Source organism: Podarcis gaigeae (assembly GCF_964106915.1).
Source record: "Podarcis gaigeae genome assembly, chromosome: 4".
Lineage (NCBI taxonomy): Eukaryota > Metazoa > Chordata > Lepidosauria > Squamata > Lacertidae > Podarcis > Podarcis gaigeae.
The window spans coordinates 105,861,145-105,888,449 of record NC_139677.1 but is presented as its reverse complement, the minus strand read 5'-3'; the positions used below and the strand labels follow the sequence as shown (position 1 = coordinate 105,888,449).

Here is a 27,305-nt window from a genome sequence, read left to right as displayed (position 1 = left end):
ACAACCTTGGACAATAAATCAGCAGGAATTTCATTACCTGGCATGTAGGACACCGTTACAAGTCCTTTCTGAACACATTCTCTAGCATGTTGCAGCTTCTTGCACAACCAATCAAATAGACCCTGGTTGTACATATAGCAAACTCCAGATGTGCTTTTCCTGTGTGATGGCCTGGGAATCCGATTCAGAGGCTGAACCGGAGGAATCCCAGCCTGCACAGGAGTCCCCGCCTCCAGGGCCGGCTGAACTGGGGCAGGGCCTTGATTCTGAAGCGCCTGCACCTGTGCCGGATCCTCAGGAGCAGGCACCAAGTAAATCCACTCTGGCTCCAGAGGTGGTTGAGGACTCAATGCCTACAGGTGAGTCTCCCCCTGGGCCCAGTAACCCTTCAGCCTCTCCTGAACTGCAGAGGCTCAGGGCAGAGAGGCGAAGGGAACTGGTTTCTCCCAGGAGGAGTGCTTGCCTTAAGACCAGGAGAGGCGGGTCTCCTGGGGGCCGGGACCGCCCCTGGCCTCAGAGAAGATAAAGGCCAGTCAGCCCGGTCCCCGGTTGAGGGAGCAACGTCGTTGTAGAGCTGTTTCAGCCAGCATCCAGTCCTGTTCCCCCAGAGTTCCTGTACTTGCCTGGCTTCTCGCTGTGGACCCCGCTTCACCCGAGGAGGACTGTCTGCCGACCCTCAACTCAGGTCCTGGACCTCACCCCATGGTAATCTCCCCCCTGGACCAGCACAGTTTGCTCCCGCCACACCCGCACTCCCCCTTCGTTGGAGTGCGTTCGGGAAAAGCCAGAAGCCATGGCCGACCAGGCAGCTGCGCTGGTGGCATTGGCCCAGGAGAACGAGGCCTTGACTCACACCGTGCAGCATCTCAGCGATGCGGTTACGGCACTTCAGCAGCGGTTGGACGCCCTACCGGCTCCTGTGGCCAACGCCCCAGCTCCAGGCAAGTACCCAGTGGCCTTGCCAGAGAAATTTGATGGGGCCCTGGCCAGCTTTCCCATGTTCCTAGCCAAGGCCAAGTTGTATATTCAGGGGCGAGCCCGGAACTTCCCTGATGACCGCACCAAGGTGCACTTTTTGATCAGTTTGTTAAAGGACCAGGCGGCCAAGTGGGCATTGCCGCTGCTCAGGCAAGGCTCCCCCTTACTGACAGACTATATGGGGTTTTGCAACCATTTGGAGGCCGCATTCAGCAACCCCCAGAAGGAGAGTCAAGCCAACCGGGCAATTAGGCGTTTGAAACAGGGCAAGTCCACTGCGGCTGCCTACACCATGGAATTTCGGCTGTTGGTGCAAGACTTGTCTTGGAATGACTCTGCACTTCGGGACCAGTATCTTGAGGGACTGTCGGACGAGATACTGGACCAGTTGGCCATGACGGATCGTCCCACCACGCTGGACGTCCTTATTCAGCGGAGCCTGCAGATAGACGATCGGTTGGAGGTCCGTCGCCAGGCCCGGGACCGCCAGCACCCCCGGTTCCTGGCTCCAGTCCTTCCCAGCAGGTCCACGCCCACAGCCGAGTTGCTGGATGAGCCAACGCAGCTCAGGGCTGCGCGACCTCGCCTCTCCCCCTTGGAGAAGACGCTGCGTCGGGAGCGGAACCTATGTCTTTACTGCGGTGGGAGTGGACATTACCCCCGATCCTGTCCCGAGAAGATGCCAGTCGCAGGAAAACTGCCAACCTCGGTGGCCGAAGGCCCTACCAACCTGGGGTCCCAAACCATGCAAGAGGGGCCCTCACCAGTGGAATTGCGACATCTCATGGTTCCGGTGCGTCTCTACCTCCAGGTGGGCCCTGGATTCTTACCCACGCTCTGGTAGATTCAGGGGCAACCCGCTCCTATATGGACGCTGCCTTTGCCGCTCATCATCAGGTGCCACTTCAGAACAAGCCAGAACCGGTACAGGTGGAGGCAATTGACGGACGGTTCCTGCGTTTGGGTGCCGTTACTCAGGAGACCCAGCCCTTGGTCCTGTGTCTCCAGCAGCACCGGGAGATGCGAACTTTGGACATTGCCTCCATGCCCCGGTTCCCCCTGGTGCTCGGGATGGACTGGCTGGAGGCTCACAATGTTCAGATTGACTGGGTCAATCAGACTGTGCACTTCCCAGACCCATGTCCCCATGCTCGGTCCGAGATGCTAGCAGCCGCACCCACTGAGGAGGCTGCATCTTTGCTCCCCGCCGAGTACCGGGACTATCAAGACATGTTTGAGGAATGGGGGGCAGACCAGCTGCCGCCGCATCGGTCTTTTGACTGCGGCATAGACCTCCAGCCCGGAGCACCCCTGCCGGTGAGTCGCTTATACTCTCTAAGAGCCAGAGCGCGAAGCTTTGCAGGACTTCCTGCGCAAGAACCTGGAGCATGGTTTCATTAGGCCTTCTACCTCGCCAACCGCTGCGCCAGTGCTCTTCGTTAAGAAGAAGTGTGGGGAGCTTCGCCTTTGCCATGATTACCGGGCCCTGAACAAAATTACCATCCCAGACCGGTACCCCTTGCCCCTTATTTCGGAGTTGCTGGAGCGGGTGCAAGGGGCGCAGGTGTTCACCAAGCTAGACCTCCGGTGGGCCTACAATTTAATTCAGATCCGGGGATGAGTAGAAGACAGCATTCGGGACCCGGTACGGGCAGTTCGAATACCTGGTTATGCCCTTCGGTTTGTGCAACGCACCCGCTGTGTTCCAACAGTACATCAACCACGTGTTCCAGGACTTGCTAGACAAGTACGTGGTGTGTACTTGGATGACATTCTGGTTTTCTCCCGGGACCCGGCTTGCCACGAAGGTCATGTCCGGACCGTGCTGCAGCGCTTGCGGGAGCACCGCCTGTATGCGAAGCTCAGCAAGTGCGAGTTCCATCAGCGGTCAGTGGACTTCCTTGGTCACCGGCTCTCTCCAGATGGGGTGCAGATGGATCCTGGGAAGGTGGCAGCGGTTCGGGAATGGGTGGCACCTCGGAACCGCAAGGACCTACAATGATTCCTGGGGTTCGCCAACTATTACCGGACCTTCACTGCAGATTATGCTCATCGCACCACCCCGTTGACCCGGCTACTGCGCCCCAAGATGCCGTTTTCCTGGGACAAGGAGGCAGAGGAGGCGTTTCAGGGGTTGAAGGCCTGTTTCCAGAGAGCGCCAATCTTGCAACATCCTGATCCCTCTCGACCCTTTGTGATAGAGACCGACGCCTCCAGTACGGCTCTCGGTGCCGTCTTGTCTCAGCAGTACGGACCTGATGCGCCACTCTTACCCTGCGCCTTCTATTCCCGTCAGCTCCTTCCAGCGGAGCGTAACTATACCGTGTGGGAGCGGGAACTACTGGCCATCAAGGTGGCCTTTGAGGTCTGGCGCCAACATCTTGAGGGGGCACGACACCCGGTGGAGGTGAGAACCGACCACCGGAACCTGGAGTACCTCCAGACCACCGCCTCCAGGGCCGGCTGAACTGGGGCAGGGCCTTGATTCTGAAGCGCCTGCACCTGTGCCGGATCCTCAGGAGCAGGCACCAGGTGAATCCACTCTGGCTCCAAAGGTGGTTGAGGACTTAATGACTACAGGTGAGTCTCCCTCTGGGCCCAATAACTCTTCAGCCGCTCCTGAACTGCAGAGGCTCAGGGCAGAGAGGTGAAGGGAACTGGTTTTTTCCAGGAGGAGTGCTCGCCTCCAGGCCACGAGAGGCCAGTCATCTGAGGATCAGAGCCACCCTATGCCTTGGGACATATTAAAGCCAGCCAGCCCCAGTCCCAAGTTGCGGGAACAACATTGGTGGTTGTCAGTCCCTGCCTGAACCCTGCCCTGCACCCAGCTTCAACTTTTATGGACTGCCTTCATATTGCTTCATCGACCACAGGCTGGACTTGGACCTTGCCTCTTGATTAACCCCCGGGACCAGTACACCAGGACTTCCACCCAACCAAAGAGTCCCCAAACCGTACCACCATCCCAGATACGGACTTCCTGTTAGCCAGATTTGCCTAATCGCTATCTGTTCAGCACATCAGCTAGCCATCACCCTTAGCTGACAGCTTGAGACAGAAATCCTTGGTATCCTGCAGATACGCAGCACCCTCTTGATACCATTCCAGGCACTCACACTGGGGTTTGTAGCTTCCCTGCTGAGCAGATTGGTAGCAAAAGCAATGTCCGGTCTGCTAAATTGGGACAGATACAACAGCCTACCCAGAGCTGACTGAAGGATCTCAGCTTTTTTGAACTCAGCGCATTCTACTGTGTGTTGCCAGTAGAAGCCACAATTCTGTGGGTACTCTAGGTGGTGCAGAAAGCACCTAGAAGCTCCCTAGAGGTTGAAGTGCCGATAAACTTCAGTTTTGAGATCTATAAATTCCAATCAGCCAGCAGAGGGTGTAACAGGGCCAGCCTACCTTCCCTTTAAAGCAAACATGGGTCTCCAGCTGTTTTTGGACTACAACTCCCATCATCCCTAGCTAGAAGGACTAACGGGAAGGGATGATGGAAACTGTAGTCCAGGAGCTGCTGGGGACCCAAGTTTGGGAAACCCTGCTTCAAAGCAACTTTTGCGTTTGGCCTGCAAATATGGGACCTGTCCACCTTTGTATTTTCTTGTATTTTGATTTTATTGTGACCTTTGTACTTTATTTATTTATTTATTTATTTATTTATTTATAGAGAGAAAATTAAAAGAGAAATTGTATGGCAAGTTGTGAAAGAATAAAAGGTTGTGTTTGGGGGAAAAAACCAAAAAAACCTGGGGGGTGGCCTCCTCAAATATTTTATTGGGGGACAAAGACCGCTAGGGCTTTAAGAGTTGGTGCCTATTCCCTACACCCACAGGTCTCAGGAATGTTACAACATAAAAACACAATATAAAAACACAAACCGACCTTTGTATAGATTCTTTGATGGGAAGTGAGATCGGAGCTCCTCCAGAAGCTCTTTCCACATTCCACACACTAATATGGTTTCTCCCCTGTATGAATTCTTTGATGGGAAGTGAGAGAGGAGCTATGAGTGAAGCTCTTTCCACATTTCACACACAGATAGGGCTTCTCCCCTGTATGAATTCTCTGATGTGAAATGAGATCGGTGCTCCTACTAAAGCTCTTTCCACATTCCACACACTGATAGGGTTTCTCCCCTGTATGAATTCTTTGATGGGAAGTGAGAGAGGAGCTTTCAGTGAAGCTCTTTCCACATTCCACACACTGATAGGGTTTCTCCCCTGTATGAATTCTTTGATGAGAAGTGAGACAAGAGCTATGAGTGAAGCTCTTTCCACATTCCACACACTGATAGGGTTTCTCCCCTGTATGAATTCTTTGATGGGAAGTGAGATCGGAGCTCTGACTAAAGCTCTTTCCACATTCCACACACTGATAGGGTTTCTCCCCTGTATGAATTCTTTGATGGGAAGTGAGTTTGGAGCTGTGACTGAAGCTCTTTCCACATTCCACACACTGATAGGGTTTCTCCCCTGTATGAATTCTTTGATGGGAAGTGAGTTTGGAGCTCTGACTGAAGCTCTTTCCACATTCCACACACTGATAGGGTTTCTCCCCTGTATGAATTCTTTGATGCGAAGTGAGATTGGAGCTCTGAATGAAGCTCTTTCCACATTCCACACACTGATAGGGTTTCTCCCCTGTATGAATTCTCTGATGGGACGTGAGAGCGGCACTTTGACTGAAGCTCTTTCCACATTCCACACACTGATAGGGTTTCTCCCCTGTATGAATTCTTTGATGGGAAGTGAGTTTGGAGCTCTGACTGAAGCTCTTTCCACATTCCACACACTGATAGGGTTTCTCCCCTGTATGAATTCTCTGATGCCTAGTGAGAGAGGAGCTCATACTGAAGCTCTTTCCACATTCCACACACTGATAGAGTTTCTTTCGAAGGATATTTTGTTGATGGGAAGTGGAATGGGAGCACTGACTGCAGCTTTCTCCAAACTCCAAATTTTTATGTGGCTTCTCCTCTCTGGGGATTTTATCGTGGTCACCTTCGTTCTTGATTTCTGATTCATCACAATCTGCCATGGAGACAAAAAGGGATTAGAACCTCCAGAACAAATGGAGAAAAACTGAAGGGAGTTCAGTGTGTGTTTATTACCTTTGTTGTTTGTCATTAACCAACATATTTATTATGAGATTCTGCTGAGGTGCTGAATGTTGCTTTGTTTGATATACAGTAGTGGTCAAAATTGTGGAATACTTTTAAGAAAAGTGTATTTCAGAGGTTTGATGGCTCATAACACTGCTTCTTTTGGACTAACATCATAAAATTATGTATCAACGGAAATTGTTCATTTACCTATATTCTATCTAAAGCTATGGCCAAATAACCAGAAAAAAGAAGGACAACTTGCTTAGGTTGACTTTTGTCAGAGTCTTTTGTGATTGCTATCAAGTTGGTTGGTTTTTTTGTGTTCTTATAAAACATAATAAAATTATAGAAATGGCACAAAGAGTTGAGGAGGCTTCCGGCGATCGCGGGAGGGAAAGCAAGCGGGATTCCTCAGTGCTGAGAGAATCCAGCTTTTGAGGGAAAAAGGGAGTGCTGTAAGAGCGCCGCAGCCCCCCAAACACCCTTGAAAGGATATTCAAGGGGCAGGGTCCTGGCACGGTCCAACAGCTTATCCTCCGGCTGCCAAGTAACCTCTTTTTTGGAGGCGACGAGAGTGGCGGGGTAGAGAAGCGGACAGCAGGAGGCCATTTCTATCCCTCAAGAGTGAAGCTCTGAGCTTGCACACAGAAGTGATCAGCTCTCAAACATTAAGAAATTGAATTGGGACTTTTTAAAATACAGTACAAATCCATGCATTAAAAGTGGGTCAATGGATTAGAAGCGGCCAATTTGAAGTGGGTATGGTGGAAAAAAAGGAGGTCAGCCTTGCCTGGAATTTAAACTACACACAAGAACAATCTTCAGAGCGGGACAAAAACGTAAGTCAATGCAAACGGATTAAACTGATAATTTATTTGACTGCCTTTTAAAGGACTATAAGGAGTATAAGGATTATAAAGATAGAGAAAAGGGGGAGAATCATTTGGAAGGCAATTAATTGTCTTATCAGTGAGTCGGTGGGAAACATCGGGGGAGAAGACTCCGAGAGCTTTCTACTTTTGTTTTTAAAAAGATCTGCGCAATTGGCAGCGACGGACTTTAAAACTACTGATTTATTAATTCTAGCCTGTGAAGAGAGTCAGAAGATACTAAGAGGAAAAATACTGTTTCTTTACCTTAATTTGCTGGAAGTTTAAAAGAAGTTTGAGCGGAATTAGGAGTGTTTTTGCCCTCTGAAGTTCATACCCCCCACCCCGCCTCCTTCTCTGCGGAGTATTTGAATGGGATACAAAGAAGCAAACTGCGCCATTTTTGTATCTTTGATGGGGGAGGCTTTTGCCCTTCTCCTTCTCTTCCCCTCTCTTTGAGATTTAACACAGACTTTTATTCGTTTGGTGGCATCTTATGGATTTTGATTTCAAGATATATCTGGCAGGGCAAAAAGCCGAGAATAAAGTTTAAGTTCTTAACAGATTTAAAAGAGAGGGGAGGCTTGGCCCTGCCAGATATGAGATTATATTATGAGGCATCGTGCATATGTTGGTTGAAAGAATGGATGAAATTAGAAAATACAGATTTGTTAGATTTGGAAGGATATGACAATAGATTCGGTTGGCAAGCATATTTACGGTATGGAAAAAAACGAGTGCATAAAGGTTTCAAATATCATATTATTAGAGGATCTCTGATTGAGGTATGGGGTAGGTACAAAAACCTACTTGAACCAAAAATACCACACTGGTTATCACCATTAGAGGCGATGAGTGTTAAAAAGATCAATATGACTGGGAGGTGGATAACATATGGAAATTTAATTGAGAAAGAGGGAAGTAAGTGGAAAATGAAGCCATATGAAGAAGTGAAAGAATATGTAAACAATTGGCTGCATTATTTTCAGATTAATGAAATGTTTAGAAAAGAGGTTGCAGAAAGAGGCTATTCTGAAAAAGAATCTAGGTTTCAAAGAGAAGTATTGAATAACGAAGTTAAAAATTTATCTATGATGTATAAATTATTATTAGAATGGCATTTGAAGGATGAAGAGGTTAAATCAGTTATGATTCAATGGGCCAAAGACTTTGGATATAACATTCAATTTGATGACTGGATAAAACTGTGGAAGGATGGGATGAGATTTACGGCATGTACCACAATTAAAGAAAATGTTATGAAAATGATATATCGATGGTATATAACACCAGTTAAATTAAGTAAGATGTATAAGGTGAGTAATAAATGTTGGAAATGTAAGGAGAAAGAAGGGACATTTTATCATATGTGGTGGGAATGTGAAAAAATGAAGTGCTTCTGGGAAATGATATATAATGAGATAAAGAAAATACTGAAATATACATTTGTTAAAAACCAGAAGCAGTTCTATTAGGAATATTAGGTGGTGAAATAAAAAGGAACGATCGGAAAGTATTTCTGTATGCAGCAACAGCAGCCAGAACTCTTTTGGCCCAGAAATGGAAACAAGAAGAAATGCCTACGATTGAAGAATGGAGATCGAAATTAATGGATTACGCGGAACTGGACAGATTAACAGGGAGGATTCGCAACTGACAAGACCAAAGATTCACTGAGGACTGGAGTAAATTTACAGAATATATTAAAAATATTTGTGATAATGATATAACGTTTGTAAGTTTTCAAGAAGCTCTGTAAGAAGATTTGGTAGAAATATTGTTTAAACAACATGGGAAGAAAAGATATATATAATGCAATCTGTGATAATTACGGAAAATTATCAGACATGTTCATGGAAGTCTAAAAGAAAAAAAGATATGTGATGAGTTTTTGATGTTTAATGATGTTATAAATTTCTTTTTATTGGAAAATTAATAAAAATCATATTATATGAGTCCCAAAACTCCTTACTTGGTAGTGATGGCATGACATACGCAAGGAGAAGAATCAGAGAAGATTTACATCCTACTTGCATTACACCGACCGTGAAACACCCAGATAGTGTGTTGATCTGGTAGCAAAAGGTGTGGGCAAAATTTACGTCATTAATGGGAATGTAAATGCCCTAAAATGCATAAATGAAATATTTGCGCCCAAAATTGAAGCGTTCCTCAGGTGATCTTTTCCCAGATGCTGAAGCATATTGTCAGGGAACTGCCATCGGTTCAGGAGGGAGAGAGGAAAAGCCGAATGGATTACAGAGAGCCTCCAGGGATCATGGGAAGCAGCTCCTCTTCAACAGAGGAGAGTAAACACGCCTCCAGTGGAGCGGAGCTGCAGGAGTCGGAAGAGGCAAGACGGTGCCAGGCCAAAGCGGGGAGGAGAGAGGTCCTCCTTTACCCATGCTCTCCTTGCGCAGAAAGCATCCGTGCAGAGAGGGGAGGCGCAGACTGGGCGTCAAGAAGCTGCTTTGCTGGGGAAAGTTTAGGAACCGCCCACTCACGGATTCTGCCAGCGACTGAGTCAGCCACGGGAGAGTGGCGCTCCGGACAGATAAGGTTTATTTTGGCAGCAAAAGCAAGGCTTCACAGCCAAGCAGGGAGATATTTGCCTGCTTGCTCTCGAGCAACCCCTTGGAAACATTCCACACACACACACACATATATATTCTATTTTATACTTCAACAGGATTCCGCTCCATGTCATGTTGCTGCTGTGTGCAAAAGGTGCTTTCAAGATAAAGATATTTCACGGCTGGAATGGCCTGGGAATAGCCCAAACTTTAACCCAATCAGAAATCTATGGAGCCGACTAAAGAAACTTGTTAGTCAGAAGCAACCCAGCAATAAAGTCCAATTAACGGAGGCAATAATTTAATCTTGGTTTCACTTTATTACAGCTGCAGAACTAAAAACTTGGTTCATATCATGGGAAGGCATTGTAAGGCCGTAATTAAAGCGAAAGGTTGCCAATGGTTATGACTGCTGTTCTAATAAATACACCTTCATAAAAGTTCTTTCATTACATTCTTCATTAAATTATCTTTGCATTGATATATAATTCTATGGTATTACTCCACTCAAAAGGGGTGTTATGAGTCATCAAACCTCAGAAATACACTTTTCACAAAAGGTTTCCACAATTTTGGACACTAGGAGAAGTTGTTCACTTTAAAGTTAATGTTCTTTTTATATGGGATCAGATTATTATTATTTATGCTTCATGTTTATACATGTGTTGGAAGCCATGTTTATATATGTGTTGGGGCAACCCAGCCAAATGGGCAGGGTATAAATAAAAAATATTATTATTACTACAGTGGTACATCGATTTAAGAGCAGCCCTGTTCCGGAAAAGATTAAGTTTGTAAATCATCAGCAGCAGCAGCATCACTGCTACTAAACCATCAGAAGATGCAGACATTGCGTCTTCCTTGCATCAGCAGACAACGAAAGTCAGAAAGAACAAAGAAATAGCTTTCCCGGATGTTGAGAAAGCTCCTCCCCAGATGGAGGACACTCTGAGTTGTTAACCCTGTAAGCTCTAAACTTCACAACTTATCTTTCCTAACAATTCTGAAGCTGACATTTAAGATGGCTTGGGCAGTTCAGACCAGCCCGATCGTGGTAGAAAAAGGAATAATTTGAGGAAGATTGTTCAAAGAAAAAACTGTAAGTTACTGTTTATTGTGGGGGTGTTAGGTTCCCAGGTGTTATAGGGGCCACGGTTGAGCTCTGTGAAAATAGATGAAGTTGGTCACATAGAGGTATTTTTTGAATTTCCAGGCTGATATGATGATCCCTATGCAAAAGCCTTTGACTGTGTCGACCACAGCAAACTATGGCAAGTTCTTAAAGAAATGGGAGTGCCTGATCACCTCATGTGTCTCCTGAGAAATCTCTATGTGGGACAAGAAGCTACAGTTAGAACTGGATATGGGACAACTGATTGGTTCAAAATTGGGGAAGGTGTACGACAAGGCTGTATATTGTCTCCCTGCTTATTTAACGTATATGCAGAATTCATCATGCGAAAGGCTGGGCTGGATGAATCCCAAGTCGGAATTAAGATAGCCGGAAGAAATATCAACAACCTCAGATAAGCAGATGACACAACCTTGATGGCAGAAAGTGAGGAGGAATTAAAAAACCTTTTAATGAGGGTGAAAGAGGAGAGCGCAAAATATGGTCTGAAGCTCAACATCAAAAAAACGAAGATCATGGCCACTGGTCCCATCACCTCCTGGCAAATAGAAAGGGAAGAAATGGAGGCAGTGAGAGATTTTACTTTCTTGGGCTCCGTGATCACTGCAGATGGTGACAGCAGTCACGAAATTAAAAGACGCCTGCTCCTTGGGAGAAAGGCGATGGCAAACCTAGACAGCATCTTAAAAAGCAGAGACATCACCTTGCCAACAAAGGTCCGTATAGTTAAAGCCATGGTTTTCCCATTAGTGATGTATGGAGGTGAGAGCTGGACCATAAAGAAGGCTGATCGCTGAAGAATTGATGCTTTTGAATTATGGTGCTGGAGGAGACTCTTGAGAGTCCCATGGACAGCAAGAAGATCCAACCTCTCCATTCAGATGGAAATCAGCCCTGAGTGTTCAATGGAAGGACAGATCGTGAAGCTGAGGCTCCAGTACTTTGGCCACCTCATGAGAAGAGAAGACTCCCTGGAGAAGACGCTGATGCTGGGAAAGATGGAGGGCACAAGGAGAAGGGGACGACAGAGGACGAGATGGTTGGATGGTGTTCTCGAAGCCACAAACATGAGTCTGACCAAACTGTGGGAGGCAGTGGAAGACAGGAGTGCCTGGCGTGCTCTGATCCAGGGGGTCACGAAGAGTCGGACACGACTAAACGACTCAACAGGGAGCCTTACCAAGAGAGGCCACGATTCCATGAGTCTCCTCCATGATGTCCTTATGCAGAGCTCTCTGGTCAGGATCCAGCAACGCCCACTCCTCATCCGTGAAACGAACAGCGACATCTTCAAAGCACACTGGACCCTAAAAGAAGAAGGGAAAAGTCCTCCTCTAAGGCAGCAGAAATTTGATCTGCTACATAATGCTCTGTTGTTTCCTTCCTGTAAATTGCGGTGTTGTTTCAATAGGATTGTTTTGCAGCACATTTTAATTATGGGTGCTTATTTTATGTATCCGTTTTTGTGCAAATAGGTGGTACTCCTCCTTGTGTTTCCCAAGTCATTCTGCCTACGCAAGCGTTCCAGTTTCCCCAATGGAAGGATCCACTTTCTCCTCTCCTTGTCAGCTGTTCTGGGAAGGTTCCCTCCCAATGCCCTAGAGCCAAATTCAAGGGGTTCATGGGGGCATGGAGAGGGGGAGGAATGGGGGACAGGCCCCATTTTCCAGCGGATGGGGCTGGTTAGGTGAATCCAGGCCGCTATTTGTTCTCATTTGTCCACTGCTTAGAAACCAATTTTTGCATTCAGTTATCAATCTAGAAATAAAATAAGCCTGTTTTTGATGGCCATCTGTCTTGTATGATCTAGCAGAGATTCCTGCATTGCAGGGGGTCTCCTGGCTCTGAGAGACAAGCAGGGAGGGTGGCTTCTGGCAGAAGGAGAGGGAGCCACCGGTGGCTCCTCCTTCTCCCGACTCACCTCAGCCTCTCGACCTTCTTCTCCCACTCGCCTCCTTCCTCTTCTGCCTGTGATTCTGCACTGCATTCTGCCACAGAGTCTCCCAGCTCACTAAGCCCTGTTTCCCCTTCAGCTTCTGACACCTCCTCTTCCCAGGCTTCTCCCTCTTCTCCCTCTACCCGCTCATCCTTCCTCCACCTCCACTCCTTCAGCTCTGAACCGTCTTCCTTTCCTGGTTCCCCGGCTGCTTCCTCCCACCACTCCTCTGTGCCTAACCAGTCCATGACATTGCTCCATCCCTCGGCCTCTGTCCCACAAGGCAGCTTCCCCTGACCTGATCTGGTTCCACAGCCGCTGCTTCCCTTCTGCCCCCATGAAAAGGCGGATCAGGAGGTTTTGCTGGTATCATTCTGTCACCTGCAAGAGAGAAAAGGTTAGCAGGACGCCAGGAGTGCCTGCTTCTCTCACAGGTGAAACAGGGCATCTCTAACTACAGATGGGCCTTTGAGAAAGCCTTACCTGCTGAGAGCATTTAGGCATTTGTGCCTATTTCTTATATTTGTTTCTGCAAAAATACATCTCCCCTTTTCTGGACCCTTGTTCCCAACTGTCTCCCCCCAAAACAAGATGAAAAGATCCCTCAGATGTGTTTGAAAACCAACAGAATGAGACCAAACGGAGAAAAACCACCTTCCTCCTTACCCAGTGGCCTCTCTCTGGTGTTCAACGGAGGCCTCTCTGCCTCACAGGAATCCAGTTCCATTTCTGCAAAGAGATCCTTTCCCTGAAAAAGAAACAAGGATTCAAAACAGAGAATGGGGAGAAATACTAGAAAGAGAATGATAAAGACTTGAAGGGTGTGAGATCTCATTCCATGGATGCCTTGCAGAAAAGGCATGGGCCATCAGCAGACCATTATGGGATGTTTTCTGTCCTGTTTGGAGCCCCTTGGGAGTATCCAGAGGAAAGTCTCTCTCACCTGCTTCCTCTCCTCTGCCTGACTCAGGAGGAAACCTTCGGCCAGGGCCACCGCCTGCAAACTGGTCTCCGCTCTGCATTCCCTCACCCAGCTCTCCATCTCCAGGGGAAGGACAGCCAGGAACTGCTCCAAGATCACCAGGTCCAGCATCTCAGCTTTCGTGTGCCTTTCTGGCTTCAGCCACTGGTGGTCAAGGTGGTAGAGTCGGCTGCACACCTCTCGGGGTCCTTTGGCCTCCTGGCAGCAGAACTGCCTCAACTGCTGGCTCTGCACCTCTGAGCGGAGGGTGTCCTCCTCACCCAGGATCTTCTGCACAGAGTTTTTCCAGAACACCCCACTGCTCTCAGTTTGGATGTCATGGCCTCTTCCTGCTCCAGGGCCAGCTGAGTCTTGCTCATCCATCTGTGCTCTCAGGAAGCCTCTGAGAAATCGGAAGGAACCCTTTGGTCTCCTGCCAAGTTCTCTCTGTCTTAAGGAGAGGCGCTAGCAAATCCTACAAAGCAAATACATTGTTCTGTTACAAAGGTTGTCTAATATCAGGAGAAGAAAAAGGTTCCCTGAGCAAGCATGGATGAGTCTTGCTGGGAACCAGGGTAGGACTGCACCACATCCCAGACCATTGGCTATCTTTTTGGGGGGAAAGAGGAGTAAGAGGAGAAGAAATATGTCTCTAGCCTTCTAGCAATGCAAAATGTGGAGGCAACGGAAGGGATTTCTGGGAGATGAATCAGCCTTGTTGCTCCTGCCTTCCAGTCAATGCGTGAAGTCTGAACTGACTGACAAGGCAGTCATTTGTATTTTCTGAAAAATGGATGCTTGGCTCTAGTGGGGATCCTCACCCAGGGGTCCTCAGGAGTTGTTCTCCCCCCAGCCCCACTCCCCTGCTTGTCTCCTTTTTTGCACTTGAACTCTCTGCCACTCTCCAGGCAGACCCCTTGGGGTGGGGTCACTTTTTCTTTGCTCTGAGGGCCAGGTATGTTTCTGGCCAACCCCCTGAGGGCCAAGTTCGCAGGGCCAAAAACACCTCCCTTGAAATTTAGGGCAAGGTCCCTGGAGGCTCAGTGAGTAGCAGCGCCCATTTCCGGCTGCTTTGCCAGCAACAATCCCTTTGGGAGAGAGAGGATGTGGTTCTGGGATGCCCTGCTCTGGGTGCGAGGGGATTGCTGCAGTGGCCTCCGTGGGGGGCTGCCCTGGGAGACACTGGGAAACTGGTCCCCAATGCAGCAGCCAGACTCTGGGCTGGGATCCCTCTCCTTATTCCTGGCCTTTCTCTCCCACCTTTTTTTTTTGGGGGGGGGGGCTAGTCCACCTCCTCGTCCAGCTTTGGAAAACCATTTGCCCATTTTTCGTCCGTTGTGCAATGAGGCTGAGCGACGTCACACAGAGTCAAAGTCATTGTTTTTCTGAAGGAGGGGCGGAAGGCCAAATGAATTTGGGATCCTCTGATCTGCAGGAAGGAGAGCGTGGCAGACCTGGCCCCTCCCTGGCAGGACCCTCTCCTCCTCCCTGACTTGGGGTCCCCCCCTGCAGGAGCAGATCAGGCCCCCCAGGCCCCCTCCCCTGCTGCAGCCCTGGGACCCCCCCCCCCGTCTCCCCATTGTACCCTCTGGGGGGGGGGGAGAGAGAGGAGACTCACCAGATCCCAGGAGGGGAGAGCGAGGCAGCCCTTGCAGGAGAGACACCAAAGCAGGAAAGGACTGGGGAGGGGGGGGGCATGGCTGTGGAGGACCTGGCCCCCCCTTGCTTCCTGGCCTCTCTAGGAAGGCAGCTCACTTCCCTTTAACCCTTGCAATGCAGAGTCCATCCTGCTCAGCCCTCTCTCGCTTGGCAGAAACTCATAATCTTATTATTTGTTATTCATTCGGGGGGCAGCTGCCCCCCTGGCTCCGCCCATGCCCAGATATCCTTTTGGGGGTGAGGCTCTTGGCTGGACTCTGAGCATCTCCCTCCCTTGGGTGGAAACCAGAGGAAGAGCTTGCAGGGAAAAGGGCTTTGCAGGAGGCAAGGAAGCTCCTCCAGGAATTCAGGAGTGGAGAGAGAGGAGGGGATCCCAGGGTCATCTAGTCCAACCCCCAGCAATGCAGGAATCTCAGCTCAAGCATCCATGGCAGATGGCCGTCCGATCTCTGCTGAGAAACCTCCAAGGAAGGAGAGTCCCCACCTCCCAAGGGAGACCTTTCCCCTGCCCAACTGCTCTTAGATGTCCCTCAAGGCAGCGGGTCCTGAGTTCGAGCCCTGCTGAAACAATGGCACTGGCTGCCAAGGAGGAACCAAGCAAAGTTCATAATAAATAAATCCCATTCTCGTCATAAATGAGTAATACTTTCTTATGCATGCTTTTTATACTAATATACAAAAGTATGCCATTTCCTTTTTCCAGAAATGCTCAATTGCTAATTCAATGGACTGGACTTATTATTATGTTTAGGGAAGCTTTTAATGTTTGATGGATTATTGTATTTTAATATTTTGTTGGAAGCCGCCAAGAGTGGCTGGGGAAACCCACCCAGATTGGCGGGGTATAAATAAGTTATTAATTAATTAATTAATTAATTAATTTGATCAGGTGAGTGTTCTCCTTCCGAAAGAGGCAGGTGGAATCTCCACGGTTGCTAATAGCATAGCGTTGAAAGTGCAGGGAAATATGGGGAGCCCTAGAGCATCTGCTTGGCATGCAGAATGTACCAGGGTCAACCCCTGACATCTCCTGCAAGGACAAAATCCCTCCTGCTGGACAAAATCCCTGCCTGAAACTGGGGAGCTGCTGCCAGTCAGTGTACACCAGGGGTCCTCGATCTATGTTATGTGGGCTGAATCCAGCCCGTCAGGGTCGTGAATCTGGCCTGCACGGCCATTTCAGAACCCGCCAAGTGTCTGAGGCTGAAAGCATCTCACTGACCACTCAGTCAGTCCCTGTGAGGTAAACATGGTGGCGGCTCTACCAATGAAAGGCCAGGGGGTTTTGCCCGGGGACGGGAAGTGTTGTCTTTTGGCTTGAAGAGCAAAGTTGAGGTTGGCGGAGGAAGGCAGACTTGGATCAATTCGGTTTCATTACATAGACGTTTACTTTAAAGGTAGGAGAAGGAATTTAACAACGTGGTGACAGAAGAATTTAAGATGGAGAAAGGGACACGGCAAGGCTGCCCAATTTCCCCACTGCTTTTTATTTCGGTCCTGGAGGTTTTGCTAAATATGATTAGAAGGGACCATCTGATCAAAGGTATTCAGGTCGGAGCCAAACATTACAATCTTAAAGCTTTTGCAGATGATTTAGTATTGACATTACAGGAGCCAAAGTCTAGTACTAAAAGAGTATTGGAATTGATTCAGGAATTTGGTCAAGTGGCAGGATTTAAGTTGAACAAGTTAAAAACTAAGGTTCTCGAGAAAAAATTAACACCGATTGAGAAAGAGAGGTTTCAGAAGATGGGTTTAACACTGGTTAAGAAAGTAAAATACCTGGGGGTTAACATGACCGCTAAGAACTTAAATTTATTTAAAGATAACTATGAGAAATGTTGGTCAGAAGTGAAAAAGGATCTTGAAATATGGTCAAACTTGAAGCTTTCCTTGTTTGGTCGAATTGCTGTTATAAAGATGAATGTATTGTCAAGAATGTTATTTTTGTTTCAATCATTGCAAATCTTGGACAAGATGGACTGTTTCAAGAAGTGGCAGAGAGATATTTCTAGATTTGTCTGGCAGGGCAAAGAAGCCCAGAATAAAATTTAAGATACTAACTGATGCAAAGGATAGAGGTGGATTTGCCCTGCCAGACCTTAAACTCTATTATGAATCAGCAGCATTTTGCTGGTTGGAAGAATGGCTGCTTCTTGAGAACACAGACATTTTGGATCTAGAAGGTTTTAATAACGTTTTTGGGTGGCATGCATATCTGTGGTATGACAAGGTTAAAGCACATAAAGCATTCAAAAATCATATTGTCAGAAGAGCATTGTTTAATGTCTGGACAAGATATAAAGACTTACTTGAAAATAAAACCACAAGGTGGCTATCATCTATGGAAGCGAAGGCTCAGAAAAAGCTCAATATGGAGGCCAAATGGCCAAAATATTGGGAGATTTTGGAACAGGAGGGTGACAAACTGAAATTGCAGAGTTTTGAGAAATTAAAAGATAAAGTGCGAGATTGGCTTCATTATTATCAAATAAGGGAGGCCTACAATTTGGACAAAAAAATTGGCTTCCAGGTGGAAAAATCAAAATTGGAAATAGAACTGTTAGATCCCAAAACTAAGATATTATCAAGAATGTATAACTTGCTGTTGAAATGGAATACTCAGGATGAAACGGTTAAATCTGTTATGATTAAATGGGCACAAGATGTTGGACATAATATAATGTTTGCTGACTGGGAACAGTTGTGGACCACAGGTATGAAATTTACAGCATGTAATGCCTTACGAGAGAATATTATGAAAATGATATACAGGTGGTACATGACACCAGTCAAGCTTGCAAAAATCTATCATTTGCCCGATAATAAGTGTTGGAAATGTAAAGAAAATGAAGGTACATTCTTTCACCTTTGGTGGACGTGCCCAAGGATTAAGGCTTTCTGGGAGATGATCTATAATGAATTGAAAAAGGTATTTAAATATACCTTCTTGAAGAAACCAGAGGCCTTTTTCCTGGGCATGGTCGGCCAATTGGTGCCAAAGAAGGATAGAACTTTCTTCATGTACGCCACAACAGCAGCAAGAATACTTATCGCAAAGTATTGGAAGACACAAGATTTACCCACCTTGGAAGAATGGCAGATGAAAGTGTTAGACGATATGGAACTGGCGGAAATGACTGGCAGAATCCGAGACCAGGGAGAAGAGTTGGTGGAAGAAGATTGGAATAAATTTAAAGATTATTTGCAGAAACATTGTAAAATTAATGAATGTTAAAATGATGTTTGGATTGAAATGAAACGGCTTTAGCAACAAAGTTAAAAAGAATATGTAAAAATGGACTATTAACTAGATGAAAATATGAAGCTATAAGATGTTAAGATATAGAATTAAGATAAAAACAAAGAGGGAAAGGATTTGCTGAATTAACCATGTGAACTGGAATACAAAAAAGGGAGGTGTGAGGAGGTCAGGGAAACAAGTAAATGAAATATAAGACATGAAAAGATTGATCTGTTTTTAATTGTTCTTTATTTTTTATGTATTCTGTATTTTTTCATTTGTATTTTTGTACCTTTTTATTTTTTATTTTTTTATTTTTTTTACTCTGTAACTTTTTTTCGTCTATAAATCTTTAATAAATATCTTTTTAAAAAAATTAAAGGTGGGAGAAGGAATTTAATCCTATTTCTGTGAGTGGCGCAGGGGTCTTTCCACTCATGTGATTTACATGCTCTGAAAGTTGGGATCTGTTTTGAGATTTAAATTTTAAAAGGGTGGAGTGGAACTGGATATTGACCATCTTGTTAGCCTGGGGCAGGGGTCAGCAACCTTTTTTAGCCGTGAGGTGGTCCACCGTCCCTCAGACCATGTGGGGGGGGGTCAGACTATATTTTTTGGGGGGGATGAATAAATTCCTATACCCCACAAATAACCCAGAGATGCACACTAATTCCTGAATCGTCCGTGGGCTGGATTGAGAAGACGATTGGGCTGCATCTGGCCCCCAACCCTTAGTTTGCCTACCCCTGGCCTGGTGAGCCACATTCTGGTTGAAGGAGGCCAAGATTGGTCCCCAAGGCTTGGGATGTCCCTCGCCTACCATAGGACTTTGAACCCAGGAGAAAACTCTTGGAATAGCCTTGCCAGGTTCTCAGGGAGGACTCACCTGTCCCCATGTCCTTCTCTTTGCAGATGTGCTGCGGTTGCACATCCCTCCCCCAGGGGTGAGTATTGGGGAGAACCATATCAGGGACTCAGACCTGCCCTCTTGCCCCCCACTCTGCACTCTCAGATGTGAAAAGACCCTCCCTTTGTGAAGAACTGGCAGACTGACTTTTGCCTTTCAGCTGCTGGAAGAAGATCAGCTGTACCTGACGGAGGTGATCCAGAACTGCCAGGCAGCTCAGCTCAGGGGGCTTTGCACCCCGAAGTGCTCCAAGCAGGAGACGGCCAAAGCCATCCTGGTGAGTGGGTGGTGGTGTGGGGGACCCCCATGGGGAAGTGGGGGTTTGGGGAAGGGGTTGTCCGTCTGCCAGAGAAGAGGACCCTACAGGCTTAGATTCACATATCCTGTTTGAAAGGGGAATCATCTTAGGGACTTCCTGTGAAAATCTGGGTCAGGAATGCTGTTCCTGGAATGGACAAACACACAAGACGTAACCAGCTATGCAGTCACATAAACAATACTCTTCTAAATATTCTTATCACAATATCAAATGTTTATCTGCAATAATATAGACAAGAGCCAGGGACTCTGTGGTGAGGGCAGCTGAGGGTCGTTTTGGGCCAGACTGGCCCCTGACCCTGAGATGCTCTTTCAACCCACAGGACCTCAGATGTTACGCCCTTTGGGAAAGTGGGGAGGAACAGAAACTAGTGGCCAACAGCTTCCCTTCTCTGCTGGCCTTTGCCCGAAGTTCCCCAATCTCAGAGCAAGTAGATTCAGTCCTTTGAACACTTCCATCTCCCCAAGAGGATCCCAAGGCTACTCATCCTCTGCAGTTGATAACAGACCTGACTGGGGAAAAACAGCTTTGTCTTCTGGTGACACCAGAGAATTCTAGAAGACATTAACCCTTTCCATAGCATTATGGATGCACTATTCCCACAGACAAGTTTCTTGGCAAGACAAGGTCCTTCGCTGGCCATAGAGTGTCCTCCTCAGCACCTCCAAAGAAGGAGCTGGGTTGCAAGAGCTGCAGCTAATGGGGGGGGGGCTGTCCTCCCCACTCCCATCTCACCTGGCTTCTACGTAGGAAAGTAAGACCCAGAGAGAGTTGTGGGAGACCCAGAGACCGGCTTCCTCTGTGCCGGAGCCAAAGTTGCGACAGATGGAGAAGCCAGACCTGCTGGGGGTGTCCATGCTGTGAGCCCCTCCATCCTACACTCTGGTTGAATTTGTGAGTGGGTTTCACTGTAGAGCTTTTAAAAAATAAAAATAAACAATTTTTATTGACAAACCAATCAAATCATATTAATTCCAAATAACAAAGCCAAATTTTTAAATTTTTGTTGGGGGTACCCATGTTTGCAGCTCAGAAAGGGTTAGGGTTAGGGGGTTGTTTCACTGTAGAAAGAGCTTTGTTCCATCCCAATTCCCATGGCATCCAAACCGCCCACACCTGGAGGATCTCTTCCAAGTTTACAGAGTCAGGGGGACTGTGGAGAGCGGACCCCAACCCCACGTCCAGGCTTCGGATTCTTTATCATTCTACATCTCCAGCAGACTTGGGAAGAGTGGAACAGAAGGTAGCTTGAAAAAGACAACAGCTTCACAGCTGAGAATCCTGTAATGGGCAGAGCAGGAATACCAGGTGGGTTGGCAGGCAGAGAATAAAACAGTGTGATACCTGTATGCATTGATGAATATAAATGGTCAGATTTTTATTTTTTTTAAAGAATGGGGAACTGAGGTAGGGCAACTGTTAGGTCCAGTGCTATTTTTCTAGAAAAAGAAGTTTCAGAACACCTCCCTCATTTTCTTAGGATGGCAATGGCACCCACCCAAGAGGGGTCAGAGTTTGTAACCTGAAGCGTTCATAAGCAGAAGCGTTCATAACCAGAGGTACCACTGTACAGGCCTCCTGGCAGCTCTGTCTTGCCCTCAGGACCCTGCCCAGGCCACATCCCTCATTGGCCCCATTCTGCACTCTCCCCAAGTGATTTTACCCAGCTGCCATCTGTCTTGGAACTACGACAACTGTTCTTGGTTGCCTGGATGAAGTGGGGTATATGTCTGACCACACCATTTTGCCACAACCACCTCTGGGATGTGGCTCCCAGAAAGCATTTGATAAGAAAACATGGCCCTGAGGCTGAAAAAGGGTCACCGCCACTGAATAAATCCCTGCTTTTTCAGGACTGGAAACCCAGAGTAACATGGCATCAAAAGTTCCAGATTTTATTAGGCCAGAGATATGAATAAAATTAGGAAAGAAACTTGACCATCATTTGTTAAAGTAGTCTATTACAGTATTACATACAGAACAATATAAATATGACATTTCTGTGTGCAACCTGAGAAACATGGAAGAGATGGAGGAATACTGTAGGTCCTCAGAAATCTCCACTAATTCCATTTCTGGATTTTCATGATCAAAACAAATATCTCCAGTAGAAGGGGTGGACATCCAGGGGGTTGTTCTATGTTCAGGACCTTATTGAGGGATGCTGACCCATCTTATAATAACCTCTATGAATCCAGTTGACTCCAGATAGCTCAGGTATGATTTTTAAGGCAATATTTTATGGAAGCAGGAGGGACTTCATTATCAGAAAGTGTGTGAATCTTTTTTTATCTAAGTGTATGAATCTTTTTTATCTGGAATGTATATACCAGGAGAACAACCAAGAAGACCAAGGAACTGGAAATGAAGCCTTATGAGGAATGGCTGAGGCAATTTGGTGTGTTTAACCTGGAAAAGAGGATATGATAGCCATCTTCATGTTGTTTTATTGATTATAGTTTAGATAGTGTCGTAACTGTTGAGTGGATTTTTGTTTAACTTTTATATCTTGATATTACTATTTTATACTATTCTAATGATTGTTGAATGTTACTTTTTTGATGGAGGTTGCCTATTTTAAAGTTATGTTTTATTATCACATTTTTGTATTGCATTTGATTGTTATAAGATGTACATTTTTTGTTTCTTCAGCTTGTAAACAGCCTTGAGTATTGTAAGATAGAAAGGTGGTATACAAATTAAAAATGATGATGATGATATTCAACTATCTGAACTGCTGCCACATGGAAGATGGAGCAAGTTTATTTCCTGCTTCTCCAGAAGGTTGGATTCAAATGGCATGAAGGAAGATTCCAACTAAACATTTGGAAGAACTTTCTGACAGTAAGAGCAGTTTGATGGGGGAACAGACTCCTTCAGAAGGTGGTGGACTCTCCTTCGTTGGAGATTGTTAAACAGAGGTTGGAGGACCATCCATCAGGGATTGTTCAGCAGCAATTCCAACAATGCATGAGGTTGGGCTGGGTGACCCCTGGGGTTTCCTTCCAACTCTATGATTCTATGATTCCTTGAGGCATTTGGAGCTTCAGGACAACTGCAGGCTGGATTGATCAAAGATGGCATATAAACCTGTATGGACATTTGACACAACACAACAGAGCTGTTAGAAGGGGAATGAAACAACATCAGGGAGTGTGGTGTAGTGGTTAAGATTGGTAGACTCATAATCTGGTGAACCGGGTTCGCTTCCCCGCTCCTCCACATGCAGCTGCTGGGTGAACTTGGGCCAGTCACACTTCTCTGAAGTCTCTCAGCCCCACTCACCTCACAGAGTGTTTGTTGTGGGGGAGGAAGGGAAACGAGATTGTGAGCTGTCTTTGAGTCTCCTTAGGGTAGTGATAAAGTGGGATATCAAATCCAAACTCCTCCTCTTCATCGTCCACTTCTTCTTCTTCTTCTTCCATTAGACAGGCAGTCTCCCCACCCCCACCCCCTTCCCACTGCATCAGTGCTTTTTTCTGGGGGTCGCACACCCCTAAACATTTTGTGAATCTTTGTACTTCTGTCCATTTACTGTATTTATTTTTCCTGATTTGAACTATAAAATGGTGACTTTCTTGTGTCAAAATGAGAGTACCCCCTAAACTTTTTTTTAAAAAGAAAAACGGCACTGGTTGGATCTGCCCAAGGCCACATGCTGAATCCTTGACAGAGGGTGGACTTGAACCCAGGTCTCAGTGAGGTTTGTTTGGGAACAGAACGCAGTTGTGTTTTCCCTTTGATACTTGCAATACCAGCTGTGTTTTTAGTTTTGGAAACTTAAGCAACAATATTCCCTAAGTCCTTGTACATCGGCACCAAGAACCTTGCCCTTTCTCAAGCTGTGTTGTCTCAAAGGGATTCCTTGCAAGTTCTACAAAGGAGGCTTCTGCACACAGACCCACAACCTCACTCTCACTCCCAACCATCTGTCCAGGAGAGAATCTGTGCCAGCTGCTCCCTTTATCACCAGACCTTGGTAAGCTGCCTCTGATTTTGTGTTAATAAACACCTTTCCCCCCTGTGTCCGTTTGGTATTCCATTAGGGAACCCCAACTAGGTCAAACTCTTTTTAAATTTCTCCAACATTTAGGCTATATGGCCCTGGAGATCCTTTCTAGTTCTAGGATACAATGATTTCAAGACATGTAAGCATTGCCCACTAAAGAGCTCTCAATTCAACAGGGCTTGTGCAGGAAAATTGGCCCCCACAGTCACTTATGGACTCATTGTTAAAACTGTGTTTATGAAAGACAATCTTACTCGGCTACCAGTGATCTCCAAAGAAGGAGTCTCTGTGCTTCACAGTGACAGCACCTCGTCATTCTACTTCCATCCCTGATTAGTAGAAGTTTGAAGCTGAAGCTGCTTTTCGTGGTTGAACTGCTGGCCTGCCCATCCAATTCAGTATCTGTGTTTTGATCAGCAGCAGCTTTGAGGGATCTCAAACAGATTTTTTCTCAAATCTGCCTCCTGGCCTCCTAATTTGTATTTTTTTCAAAGCATTTTTATCCTGCTCTTTGCAGGGGGAGGGGGGAGGATTCCGGGATGACCTAAAGATATTTGAGACACGAAAGGAAGAGAGAAAGCAAACAGGCATTTTCTTCGTTACATAATTCTTCCAACGACCAGCTAGAATGGGAAGATTTCAAGGAGGAATCAAAAGCTGGTACTGCTTCAGCAGGGCTGATCCTTTATAAGAATCATCATAATGAAGTCTCCACTTAAAGGAAGGTGGAATGCTTTGCTGTCTTCTGTGATTTGTTGCTGATTCTAGTTATTATTCTTTGGGTGGTTGAAATATAAATAAATAAATAGTTCAGTAGCACCTTGGAAACCAACTAAGTTTGTTCTTGGTATAAGCTTTCGTATGCATGCGCACTTCTGCATGCACACGAAAGCTTATACCAAGAACAAACTTTGTTTGTCTCTAAGGTGCTACTGGACTATTTTTTATTTTTTTATATTTCGACGGCGTCAGACCAACACGGCTACCTACCTGAATACTTTGAGTGGTGTTCAACTAAGTTTTACTCAGTGTACGCCCATTAAAATGAATATGTCTAGCTTAGTCATGTTCATTGATTTCATAGGGACACGGGTGGTGCTGTGGGTTAAACCACAGAGCCTAGGACTTGCCGATCAGAAGGTTGGCGGTTCAAATCCCTGCAACGGGGCGAGCTCCCGTTGCTCGGTCCCTGCTCCTGCCAACCTAGCAGTTCGAAAGCACATCAAAGTGCATGTAGATAAATAGGTACTGCTCCGGCGAGAAGGTAAACGGCATTTCCATGCGCTGCTGGCCACATGACCCGGAAGCTGTACGCCGGCTCCCTCAGCCAATAAAGCAAGATGAGCGCCGCAACCCCAGAGTCGGTCATGACTGGACCTAATGGTCAGGGGTCCCTTTACCTTTACTATGAATACCACCCATTACATTTTACCTCTGTTTTGTGGCAAGCCACCCAGGGAAAAGTTATAGATGGGTGGCTCTGAAATTGAAATGAATAGATAAATATACAATTCCACTGAGAAAAATAGCTAATGCCACCTTGGGCTGTGTTAACAGGAAGATAAGTTCCAGATTATCAGAAGAAGACAACCCCCCTCCAGGCTCCCTGGCTCTCTTCTTCCATATGCCACCATCTCACAGGCCTGCACATGGTGGGAGCTGAACCTCTGCTCTGCTCACTTAGGTTCCCTGAAATGATCAAGCACCCCAGAAGTAAAGATGAGGGAGAAACTTGACTCAGTGTTGCATTTAAAGGCAAACCTTCTGAATCCACACTTTCTGACATTATATGTGTTGTTGTTGTTTGTTGTTGTTGTTGTTAAAGATTTTCCTTGCTTACAAAGCACATGTATCAACTCTTTCTTCAGGTTGCGTTTTCTACAGATCAGTTACATTTGTTGTGATAAAAAGTGATAAAAGAAGAAGAAGAAGAAAGAAGTAAAGTACAATTATATGTGAACTGAAACATAGGCATCTTTCAGAACAATATTCTGCCAAGTAATATGTATGAAAATAAATATGCTGGGGTAAAGTGGCCACAAAAACGCAATAATTTCATGTAAAGAAGCATAAAGCAATCTAAAAACATAAAACATCTCCAAGTAAATTTGTATGCCAGTGATTTATTTGTTTTGCAAATATCTACCACCTCTAGCAAGATCTTTCCACCTCTAGTATTCTACAATAAAAACTGTTTTGCTTTCTAGGCACTGACTTTAAAGCACTGAAGTGAAGTAGGACTCTCTTGTGAAATGAACATCTCCCATTTGGAGAACCAAACCTTCAACCCCTCCACATTCCTCTTGACGGGCTTCCTTGGGCTGGAGTTCGCCCATCGCTGGATCTCTCTCCCCTTCTGCTTCATCTACATGACGGTGATCTTGGGGAACTGCACAATCCTCCATGTGATCCGAACAGACTCAAGCTTGCACGAGCCAATGTATTATTTCCTGGCCATGCTGGCCTTCACCGACCTGGGCTTGTGCCTCACTACGTTACCCACAGTGCTGGGCATATTTTGGTTCGATGCTCGCGAGATCCCTTTCAGCGCCTGCTTCACACAGCTGTTCTTCATTCACTCCCTCTCCCTCGTTGAATCTTCCGTGCTCTTGTCCATGGCCTTTGACCGCTTCGTGGCCATCTGCAACCCGCTGAGATATGGCTCCATCTTGACCACCCAGAGGATCGTGACAATGGCGCTGGCCTTTGCATTCCGCAGCTTTTCCCTGATTGTGCCTCTGCCGCTGCTTCTCCGACGCTTCCATTACTGCAGGACCAATGTCCTCTCTCACTCCTACTGCTTGCATCTGGAAATCATGAAGCTGGCCTGCTCAGACATCATCGTCAACCACATCTATGGGCTGACCGTTGTGGCCTTCACGGTGGGAATCGACTCCCTCCTGATCTTCCTCTCTTACGTCTTCATCCTGAAAACAGTCCTGAGCATTGCCTCCAGAGAAGAGCGCCTCAAGGCCTTCAACACTTGCGTCTCCCACATCTGTGCTGTCCTGCTCTTCTACGTGCCCATGATAGGCCTGTCGTTGATCCACCGCTTTGGGGAACGTGCCCCTCACATCGTCCACATACTCATGTCCTACGTCTATTTGCTGGCACCTCCTCTGATGAACCCAGTTGTGTATAGTATCAAGACGAAGCAGATCCGCCAACGTATCCTCAAGAAACTCTGTGCTGTGAAGCTCATCCAGACATAAGGACAATAAAAAGTTTAAGTGCTACACTTACATTACAATATATTATATCAATGAATAATGTTGCACGAGTCAGGTGGGTGCATACCATCTATTTTGCTTCTCAGGTCTATTCAGGACCTCAAAGTGCAGACACCAACTAAAGACAACATGCCCTGTGATGATTGTATGCTCTACTGCTTCCATTCCACTGCTGTTCGTCTTACACCAACCAAACCACGTTATTTCTCCCAGTGTTCACTGTGGTGGAATTATGTGTTTGTGTAGTTTACATAATATATAAAAATTCTGTTGTCATTGTGTTGTCACCTGCCTCCTTGATCCGTGCCCGTCTTGGCTGATTAGGGAGTGTCCAGATGTTGCGCGGACCCCCCTGGTTGAAATTATCAATTTGTCCCTTGA

The 27,305-nt window shown here is 46.5% G+C and overlaps 4 protein-coding genes across 4 annotated transcripts in view; 1 reads left to right on the top strand and 3 right to left on the bottom strand.

Moving 5' to 3' along the window:
- Positions 1 to 27,305, bottom strand: part of LOC310843269 (uncharacterized protein) — a 217,324-nt gene that overhangs the window by 62,540 nt on the left and 127,479 nt on the right. The gene's annotated exons all lie outside the window — the stretch shown is intronic.
- On the bottom strand, positions 3,986 to 10,690 carry LOC310843772 (uncharacterized protein). The gene is made up of 2 exons (XM_083737506.1): positions 10,636 to 10,690; positions 3,986 to 6,011 (listed from the first exon to the last, which is right to left on the bottom strand). The coding sequence occupies exon 2, from the start codon at positions 5,827 to 5,829 to the stop codon at positions 4,933 to 4,935; it is 897 nt and encodes a 298-aa protein (XP_083593632.1). The 5' UTR covers positions 5,830 to 6,011; positions 10,636 to 10,690; the 3' UTR covers positions 3,986 to 4,932.
- Positions 13,200 to 14,121, bottom strand: LOC310842788 (zinc finger and SCAN domain-containing protein 31-like; the record flags this gene model as incomplete). The annotated part of the gene is made up of 2 exons (XM_083734927.1): positions 13,539 to 14,121; positions 13,200 to 13,343 (listed from the first exon to the last, which is right to left on the bottom strand). Exons 1-2 carry the CDS (start codon positions 13,938 to 13,940, stop codon positions 13,200 to 13,202), a joined length of 546 nt encoding a protein of 181 aa, XP_083591053.1. The 5' UTR covers positions 13,941 to 14,121.
- On the top strand, positions 25,055 to 27,198 carry LOC310843640 (olfactory receptor 51G1-like). The gene has a single exon (XM_083737272.1). It carries the CDS (start codon positions 25,947 to 25,949, stop codon positions 26,904 to 26,906), a length of 960 nt encoding a protein of 319 aa, XP_083593398.1. The 5' UTR covers positions 25,055 to 25,946; the 3' UTR covers positions 26,907 to 27,198.

What these genes read in the sequence shown, in the direction of transcription:
- LOC310843772 (XM_083737506.1), bottom strand. Translation starts at nt 5,829, where the DNA reads ATGAGCTCCTCTCTCACTAGGCATCAGAGAATTCATACAGGGGAGAAA.
- LOC310843640 (XM_083737272.1), top strand. Translation starts at nt 25,947, where the DNA reads ATGAACATCTCCCATTTGGAGAACCAAACCTTCAACCCCTCCACATTC.